At 44.8% G+C, this 10,626-nt stretch overlaps 1 protein-coding gene across 1 annotated transcript in view; it reads right to left on the bottom strand.

The window, feature by feature from the left end:
• The window catches only part of ACSS1 (acyl-CoA synthetase short chain family member 1), a 55,982-nt gene that overhangs the window by 37,814 nt on the left and 7,542 nt on the right, over nt 1-10,626 (bottom strand). The window contains exon 2 of the mRNA XM_011378007.2: nt 9,009-9,105. Coding sequence (XP_011376309.1) covers nt 9,009-9,105 — 97 coding nt within the window. The remainder of the gene's footprint in view (nt 1-9,008; nt 9,106-10,626) is intronic.

Below are 10,626 nucleotides of genomic sequence, written 5' to 3'. Positions count from 1 at the left end.
AGGGTCCTCAAAAAACTAAGAATTGACCTACCATATGATCCAGCAATCCCTCTACTGGGTATTTACCCCAAAGACTTAAAACTCATATCCGAAAAGATATTTGCACATTGATGTTCATAGCAGCATTTTTCACGGTGGTCAGGACATGGAAGCAACCGAAGTGTCCTACAATAGATGATTGGCTAAAGAAGCTGTGCTACATATATGCAATTGAATATTATTCAGCCATAAGAAAAGATGAAATACTGTCATTTGTGACAACATAGATGGACCTAGAGATAATCATGCTAAGCAATATAAGCCAGACAGAAAAAGTTGGAAATCAAATGTATCACTTATATGTGGGACAGACACCTAAAAGCAACAAAGGAACAGGACAAACAAAGAGAGACTCATGGACATGGACTGTAGACTAGTGGTTACCAGACTAGGTAACCACTATAGATAGAGGTTGAGGAGGAGGAGGTAGGTAGACGGTTAAAGGGTGTCAAAGATAGGAGGGTAGGGGGATGGTAACGTGGGTAAACGGGATCAAATATATGGTAGCTGCAGGAAACTGGACTTTAGATTGTAAACACAATGGAATAGATGTCAAATTATAATGTACACCTGAAAATTATATAACTGTATTAACCAATGTTACCCCAATAAACTTGATAAAGAAAAAAAAAGAATTGGATCCAGGTAAATCTCCAAGCTCGCTCTTTCCTATCCATTCTGCCATGGCTATAAATCTCAAGGTCAAAGGAGTCTTTTAAGGTCAGAAAGTTCAGAAATCTCACTGTCACATCCGTAGGAAGAGCAGTCCAGCCTTTGCCTAAACATCACACTGCAGGGAGTCACCACCTCACAGGGCTGCCTCTATGTCACTTTAGTAGAGAAAAAAATCTTCCTAAAATTGGACCAAGATTTGTAGCTGTTCAAATTCCACCCCTTGGTCTCAGCTCAGCCCTTTTACACTGCCCTGAATAAATCTAATTTGTCATTCAATGACAGCCTTTCAAATTCCTGAATACCTCTCAGTGCCTCATGAAGCCTTTGGTCTCTCAGGTTCTCATCCAGCCCTCCATGACCCCACTCACATTCTCTAGAAACCTCCAGGTTACCAAATGGACCTCCACATTCCCATGGTATGAGCCTAAGGCAGAATACAAGTACTCAGATCCTGGACCTCAACTCTATTTAACCATGTAAATTAAGAGCGTATTAATTTTTTAACCCCTGACACAGGTGGCTCAAATTCAATTAATTCAATAATCCGCCCTATTTCTCAGTACATGAAACACCTTCTCTTTAACCAATGCTTTACCATATTATGATCAGGGAATTACTTTTTAAAAGCAAATGTTCCTGACTTTCCACTTGTTCCTATTTAATTCTATCTCAATTTCTACTCATCTTTCCAGCTAACTTATTATTTTTTAAATTTGGATTTTCCTTTTCATTTTAAACTTTTGTTTTTCATTAGCAATCTGCTCTAGACTTATATATACCCTGGAAAATATGGTGAGTAAATCTAGGTCTTCAAATCATTGAAAAATAAATGTTATTCAAATGATCATGTTATTCCAAGTGGTTAAAGGTTTTTCAAAAGCATGTTTTTGGATATTCATGACTTCTCAAAGACTTCCAAAAATCAAAATGCTACTGTTTCTGAATCAAAAAGATAATGCAACCACTTAGTGACATGTGCTTTGGGCTATTGCTACAAGAAACTGGCTACCTCCTTGCCTGTAGGATTTTTCCAAAGAACAGTGATGTGCAACTTTCTGAGAAAAGATCTCACTAAAATGAATTAGAGTTACATTTCCAAGTGCAAAGAGAAATATGACACTTGTTATTCAGGAACTGAACGAGATATTTAAGTTTGTCTGCAATGTAGACTCCCCATGCCAAGGCTTCAATGTAGACATATGCAAATCATGTGCCCAAATACACAAATGTGGCCTTATGTCCATGGTGCTTAACACTAGTAAAATACAGACTGGCCTTGGGGAAAGGAAGGAGACCTTCTATAGCCAACTCTTAAGCATCAACTGGGAATAACATTTATCCAATGCTAAAGACAAAATTTGACTACAAGTATTTGTAAACAATATGACACCCACCTGAACTCAGATGACATAAAACAGGACACTGCTGGAAACAGAGTTCAGAACAGAGGAAGAAATACACTGGTATTTATTTATTTATCTTTAAATCAAAGCTGTTTTTTCATGGTTACCATTTGAAAGTATCTTTCCTTCCCAGGTATTTCCTGATGACAGCCCAGGGAAATAAAGTAAGCCATGTATCTGTATTATTGTATTTACCTGGGCAGAGATTTGGAGGTTTATTGCCTTCTTCCCAGCATCTAGAACTGAGCCCACCTCACTGAAGGTGCTATACAAATATTTATTGAATGAATGAGAATAGCAAGTAAGCCAGAAATCACAAGAGCCCAGCAGGCCCAGGGCAACCAAAGCCTGCGTTTGAGCCATGAGCACCTGTCCACTCTGCAGATGCCTTCTAACTTCCCAAATTAAAAAAGGGCAAGGCTGGCCATCATCTCAATATCACACTGGCAGGAGAATGTCCTATTCCTTTGAGAGAGCAAATGGGAAGGCCCAATCCCACTAATAAACCAACTCCCCGCTACTTTTCATTTTCTTCTGCCGATAAGGGAAGTGAATCCAGGTAATTGTGTTGATATGTGAATGTAAGGCTTGTGACAGACAGAAAGCATTTCACAGTTATTTCTCTTCTCCAAGACTGGCTGCTGATAGGGGAGGGGTTGACTCCATGCTCTACATGCAGAACTTGAAAGAACACTCATCTTTCCTTGGTATGCTTCTCTAGAATTTGATATTCTCTTCAGCAAGCCATTTCTGGAAGACGAAGGTGGTAAGAAAAGAAAGGATCAGCTTTGGGAAAGCAGAACATAGCAAGAGAGAGAGTATGGAAGGCTGCTCAGGGCACAGAGCCGGCTCATGAATCATATCTCAGAATCAGTCCTCAGGACAAATTCCTTTTCCCCTGGCAGACTCCTCTGACCCAGACATTCCTGTAGACACTAAATCTGATTTCAAGGTGATGAAATTTGTTCGCTCTGCTACTTACTACCACTGAGAGAATAGAAGCTCCAGAAATTCAGCTGAACAGGCTCATAAACCAAGTATGAAATTCCTCATACATCATTATTTGATTTTGTGACCTATAGCAAAGAGAAGCTGCAGGGAAATATAAAGCAGTTGCTACACTTAAACAGAAAAACTCTGAAAGCTGTTACTTTCCAAGGAAGGCCGCATACATACTTAGGGTTCACAGGACATAAGAGCTTAACTACCACTGGTAACACTAGTCCAGCCACTGAATTTGGGATCACTAAAGATGTGTTTTCTAAGTTTTCTACAGAAAATAAATGTATTTTCCTTGAGGCTTTGCTATACTCTGTGGCTCTAACATACAGCTAAAATGGACCCTCATTCTCCCAAACACTGTTCTGGGCTTTCATCCCCCATGTCCTGCTAATGCTCAGCAGGAGAAATGTGTTTCCATCTTGCAGATGAGAAAACTGAGGGTCAGAAAGGTGGAATGATTTGCTCAAGGTCACACAAAGCCAGGGGACAGAGCGAGCATGGAGCACAGGCCTTCCGTCTCCTCCACGCTTGCCGCCTCACCCTCCAGTGTGCCCCCAGTGTGCTACCTGCCATTTCTCCCTCTGCCTCTAAACAGACAGAAACCAAAGTGCACTTTGCGACCCTAGGGTAGGTACCCCCTGAAGAGCAGCTGCTGAGGTGCAAAAGGGAAGAACGTGCCCATGGTGGTTCTCTGCAGATGTCTGACATTCACGAAGAGGCAGACGACCTCATCTTCTCCTACTGCTAGCTGTATAACCTCAGTGCCTGCTGTGACCCAAGCGTGTGATGATCAGAGGAGAATGCATCATCTGAGAGGAGGGGGAAGTACAGAAGATCATTAGGACAAACATGGTATGTCACATCATAATTAGAGAATGTATATGTATGGGTTGGCTTGAGAAGAGCCAGAGCAGAACCGTAGATGTCTCTGCCTGCAGAACTGGATTTTGATCGGGGGGGCGGGGGACACTGAGAGAGCATCATTCCTAGTTGTCTTGAAATAGGGACCCATATATAATAACAGTGTCATAATTACACAGGGCACAAGATTTATGAAGTTGACCATCACAAGAGCCCAGTGACCTGTGGTCTGACTTAGCTTCATCTCAGGGAGACCCTGGGAAGAAGTCTGGCATAATAGACAATATCACAAAAGGAGGATGTGAGCTTGAGTAGCAAATAGTTAAACTGGGCTGGTATGCTGAAGAGCCTCATTGAGGAGTGACTGCAAAACCATGAAGGATACTATTCCTGTGAGCATTGTTGATAAGGTAATAGGCTCTGAGATGGAAGTTTGGCCCATAGGGAGCTACCCTGAAACCAGTATGGTTCCCACATGCTGAGCAAAGAGCAGAGTGGCCTGGGGCAGGGTGCGGCTGCACAGGGGCCAAGGATATTGGGTTTTCTAAGCATTATCATGCCCCATTCCTCTGCCTCTCAAAACCCAACCCTCCACAGGACTTCCTCAGAGCCTTCTCGATGGGTTTCCATGATGAGACTTCCTGCTTCCTACAGCTGGCATCCACAGAGACTTGCCACTTCTGTGACCTTAATAAGTGGCTGAGTTTGAAGACACCCAGGGTCAAGGACACAAACAAGCCTCTGAGGGAGGTGCCTCCAGTCTGCAGGCCTGCCTAGCTCCCTCCACCTCTGTGTACTGGTCTAGCTGCCTCAGACAGAGGGCCAGGCCCCATCTGGTACTCCTTACAGGCTCTTTATATTAGGCACTAGGCCACAAGTCTCAATGATACCCAATGCTGGCCCAGCAAACCAAGGGAGAAAGTCATCCCCTCGGCACCTACCTGAGCTCTGAGGCAAGCAGGATGGAGGGGGGCCTGACATCCCCCATGCTCCTCTGAACAGGGGCTCCTGACTGTGCATACCCCGCCAATAAGAAGGCCCAGATGGAACAACCAGAAATCCCCCCTCCAGGGGCTCGACCATGGTGAAAACTACACTCAGCTCATGTGGGGGGCACATATAAGATGATATCTGACCTTCCTGGTGCAATACTGATGCCCAGCTCTGCTGCTCTGCATTTTACAATACTGGGCATGATACCATATGCTGCCCCATGACCACTAATGTTGGAACAGCACTGGTTTCTTCTAATCTGTGGTTAGACAGATGGGGAGGTTGAAGTCCACACTACTGGCCAGGGTTAAATCCTGTGACAGCTTAATTAAAAGAGTCACATCCAGACTCAGGTTCAAATTCAGACCCTTCTTTAAAGAACTTCAGGCAAAGATGAACTGGTTAAGAACTTTGGTAAATACTCTCAGCATGGCAACCGTAGCGTGCTCTCTCCCGTTTCCAAGCACCTACATACACACCATGGGATGAAGGCCCTGCACACAGGGACACCCACAACGAGCCACAGGGCTTCAGTTTGCTGTACTCTATGCCCTGTGTCCATCCCCAGCTTGGAAATTCCAGACCCCAAGATCTAGGCAGGCAGTGGTCTTGACTTCATGAATCTACCTGAAATCCCACCACGACCTTCCTAAAGAAAAGGATTTGTGTTTCTCTACATCTCCATCCCTGAGGGTTTCTGGAATCTGCCAACTTGAACTACATGTGGACAACCTTGTAAAACAGGCACCATGCTGGAGCAGCTCACGTGGACAGTTGGAAGGAAAAACACCAAGGGTGCTATCTGGCTGCAAGCCTTGGGGAAACGACCAGGTTATCCAGGTCCACCTGGTCTCAGCAGCCTCTGCCTCGGGAGGCCTCACACCTGCAGGCTCAGCCTCTAGTGGTACAAGGGCCCCAGGTTTGCAGTTCTGGTTCACTGAAAGAGAACAGCTTCCTCAGGCCAGTCCTAGACACACATCTGAAATTAGGCGAGGGAGGCCCTCTGGCCCTGGCTCCAGCCTTAGGTCACAGGCTGCTCTCTTCCCTGGGAGATTGTACAGACTATTTCAGGCTGATCACTACCAAGCAAAGTGCTCCTCCTGCCCCCTCACTTCCCATCAGGAAGTGAGCACTGTTCTTCTGAAGGAGGAAGTCTGAAAATACCACAGCTGAAGAGGTTTTCCTTCCAGAGCCAGGGGGCCAGCAACAGCACAAGGCCCACCTGCACTGCTGAGGAACCCCCTTCCCACAGCCTCAGCCTGTCTGGCACAGAACGAAGGACCCGATAGCACAAGAGGGATGAGAACAGGATGAGGACATGGGACCCCCCCAACCGAGGGAGGTAAGGTTACAAATACGTGCTGGTATCCAGAACAGTGAACACTTGAAGGCAACCTGAGAGTCCAGCCACAGGCAATGGCTAAGAAATCACCAGCAAGACTAACAGAGCAGGAGGCAGGGCCATGCCTGCCACCTGGAGAGCGTTTCCAGGACAGATCCTTGAACACTAAGAGCAGGTTGTAGAAATGAGCCTGAAGAATGAACACGTTTAATACATATGCGTGCAGGTACATGTGGTGTTCACATGTATATATGTACCCCTGCAGGCATGCATATGTGTCTGCCTAGACATATGGCAAACAGTAGCGATTCTTGTGAGTGGGATGGAGGTATTACAAATGGTTGTTGGGGCAAGAGTTGTTGGTTCATGTTACAAACTCTACAATGATTCCTCAGAAATGTGCCTCTCATCAAAAGAATTTAGAAGACCCAGGAGTAAGAGGCTGTGGGCACCTGAGGAATGAGACATGTCACCCCAAGTTTCAGAGAGACAAGGTGGGCACTGTCCCCAGGAAACTGCACTGCCACCAGCACCTCAGCCTTTGAGAACCACATTCCCACAGGGTTTCCATAAAAGTCTCAGGCTATGTGTCTGGAACTCGGTCCTGGTCTTGTGATTGTCCTGGGACACCCTGGGTGCCACTGCATGAGACACTGGAAAGCTTAGTGGCAGTTTGTATGCCACTAAACTGGACAGCCAGCACCAATGTCTCGATAGCGTTCCTCTGAGAGGAGTGGGAGAAAATCTCATGTCAAAAACCTAAAATGACCAGGAAAATAATTAACTAGCTATAATTACAGACAACCTGTACGCATATTTCTCTTTTACAGGAAACAGTAATAGTCATCTGGTGCTAAGACTGGCTGAAGTCTGTAAAACTGTTCTGGTTGAAGTCTATAGATTTTTGGAGAGAAAATAATAAATACTTTGCCTGTACTCATAAGTTTGTACCTTGCCCAGGGCTACTGTGGCGCAATGGAACTAAAGTGGTTCTTAGGTCTGGGCACATCAAGCAGTCCCTGGCTGGACCCACTTTACCTCCAGCATTCAGTTAGTTAGCTTCTCTACCCCTACCCAGAGCCTTAATTTTTTACTAAAGAATCACATATAAATCAACTCGGGCCAATAATAGTAAAGAACAGTGGAGCCACTTTGTTTATTAAAGCAGCACTTCCCCAACTCCAGTGTGCACAGGGGTCCTGGGGTGCTTCAGTCATCTGGGTAGGGCTTGAGGTGTATCCGTATGGGCCCTAAACTCAGCTAGCAGGAGATACATCAGTGCCCTGGCTGGTAAGGTCATGATGGATTGTGACGGCTGAGGGTGTTGGTGAAAAGAGGGGAGGACGAGTAGGGTAGTGCCCACTAGAAGCCGCAGCAGATTAAGGAACGTCACTTTGCTGTACCCAAAAGTCAACCTGAGTAGTTTTACCATCTTTGGTGATGGGTCTGTGATAAAACCTGAGTTCGGGAAACAACCAAGAAACTAGGGGTGCCCTATGGACACCCAGTCAATCAAGTGGCAGGGGAGGAACTGCTGTTCTCTGGCCCCTAGGTCTGGACTTGCTTCACTGAACACTCTTCCTACCACATACCCTCACTCTCATCGCCCCAGTCACATACACCTTCTCTCTCTCCCCAGGTTACCTACACTCATTCCTCCTCAGGGTCCCCCATTCTTCTCATGGCTGCTTCCTCTCATCAGTAGGACCTCAGCTTAAATGCTACCTCTTCAGAGAGGCTTCTGTAACTATTACAATCTAAGGTGGCCACCCAGCCACACTCAGCTATGCGTTTTGGGATTGTTTGTTACTGCAACAAACCCAGCCTGTCCTGACTGATACAGCATCACACAATGAAACATGTTGAATGATCAGACAAGAAAAGCAGTAGCTACCCACCAGGAGCATAATCATGCTTATGACTCCTCGATGGGGAGTGGGGATAAAGACAAAGGACACACTACTTAGGTTCCTAGTGGGTCTGCGATGATGCTATATAGGGAACACGAGGCTTTAGCAAAGGGAGTTTTACCACCGGGGAAGGAAGACCCAATGCCCTGCAGTGACTGGCCACAGAGACCCCAAGCAATGCCATCCCTGTTGAAGGCGGCAGTCTTTTGGGAGACCAGTTACTGTTCCTGAACACTGGGTTCATTCAAAGCTCCCAAAACACACACGATATCCAGAAGGGTGCTTGGCACATAAACTATATCAAGAATTTGTTTAAGGAATCAAAGAATATGAATGTAAGGTGTATCCCCTTTTTAAAAAACTTGATTTTATTTTTTGTCCCACTCTCATAAGCACACTAGGAGTAAGAGGCTGAGTTGGCTGACTTTCATTATGCCAGCATATATTTTATTCAGCTTGCATTCATATTTACTTTTCCTGGGATGAGAGAACTTTCTCAAAGCTAAATCATGTTCCTTGATACTCAGGATACCCCTACCCAGGACCGGACACATGCTAACAGGACTATGCCAACAGCCTCCACTATGCTTTGAACATTCATCATAGTTATTCCCAAAGACCGAGTTCCTTCTATGGGAATCTGAAGACACTGAATATTGCCAAGTCAACAGGAAGGCCACATCTCTTCTAAGCCAGCAGAGGTATCTAATGCAAACAGAGACGTGGAGGCCCAGGAGACTGTGTGGCACACTGAGATGTCTGCTGTCAGGGGACACATGTTACCTGTAGGTGATTCTCACTTCAGTTCCAGGCTCATCTCGCTCCCAGATCAAAGCGACACTCTCCGGGGACTTCCGAACATGCAGATCCAAGCAGTTGACTGCACAAAAACAGGTTTATGGACATTACACTTGGTGCTTTTAGAATCAAAATCAGGGGAGGGTCTGGTTTACTGTGGCTTACACAACTCTCTGCTGAGGTGGACTCTCACTCGTCAAAGCTGATGTTTCTACTTCCCCTCAAAAAGAAGGGTGATTGTCAAGAGTATACAAAAATAAGATGATTACTATACAAATATGATCTCACAGTTACAGAGTGATTCCCTGTGAACAGTCTGAAGTAGGTACTTCTTGCCAATAGTCCCAAACCCAGCCACGTGTTGGTGTCTTCCAGGTCGTCCCCAGGGACCTTGCCCAATAGGCCCTGACATTTTCAAGGCTCCCTAGGTGGTTCTAATGTGCAGCTGGGGCTGGGCACTGCAGCCTGCAGTGTTGGAAAAACTACTTAATGCTAATAGGACACCCCTAGTACAATATACAGTTCCTGTGAGGAACATGTGGTAGAGACGCAGGTCAAGGAGCCACAGGTGTCCAGCCAGTGCCCTACAAATCAACCTCTGTTCCAAGGAGTGATGCAACAATTGGGAAATGCCATGCTGGTTTTCCAGAAGGCTCTGATCCCCTCCCCCTCTATTAGCCAAGCTCAGGCCACATGAGTGACCGCAAAAACAGAAGTTCAGTTCTGCCAGTTTACTGTAAACCTGAAGATTAGTAGGATCATGTTCATTTGCTGACATCCTGTTCACGACTCTTCTGATTTCAAGGTGAGCTTAGATCTGGCTGGTTAATGCCAGAGCCCCTTAGAACCAGCCCTCAAAGCCAGGCTCCCATCACTCACATCTCCATCAGTAGGGGAAAAGAACACCACAAGTAACTGTTGGGGACAGCAGCTATATGCCCACGTGGTCTTCAGTGTCACACCAATGGCTGGGTATATAAATTTGTTTTTCTTTTCAAGGCAGTTACTTACCTCCTACAAATCAATCTCCTCCTACGTAAATGAGAGCTGTATTATCTATCATGTCTAACTCACAGGGCTATGACCAGAAACAAATGAAAGACAATGTTAAAGAGACATTATATGAATACAAGGTACTATTACCAACTGGTAAATATCATAGTATGAGTTACAGAGACTTTGAAATGGGATAACCATTCTGACAAAAGTTATGGGAGATACCAAAGATCACGTGATTTCCATAATTCTTGAGAGGATGAACGCGCATGAAAAAATTTACATACTTTAATGTATGTGTGTGAATTATATTTTTCTCTCTTGGGTTACTTTATGTGTTATTTATTCTTATAATAAAAAATTTCATTTCAATTTTGTGGCTCCTAATAGGTATATAAATTATACATCAAAAATTTTAATAAAGATAAATGTCACGGAAAAAGTTATTAATACTACCGACACAGAAAAGTTCTTTGAATTATTGTAAAAATAAAAGAGAAGAAATGCTCAAAAAACAGGAGAGGAAAAGCAAGAAGAGAAACTGAAAAGAGGTTCATGGAAGAACCTGGATTTACACTGTAAACGAGAGAGAGAGGGAGAGGGAGAG

Source organism: Pteropus vampyrus, unplaced genomic scaffold, assembly GCF_000151845.1.
Source record: "Pteropus vampyrus isolate Shadow unplaced genomic scaffold, Pvam_2.0 Scaffold327, whole genome shotgun sequence".
Lineage (NCBI taxonomy): Eukaryota > Metazoa > Chordata > Mammalia > Chiroptera > Pteropodidae > Pteropus > Pteropus vampyrus.
This window is presented reverse-complemented; position numbering and strand designations above follow the sequence as displayed.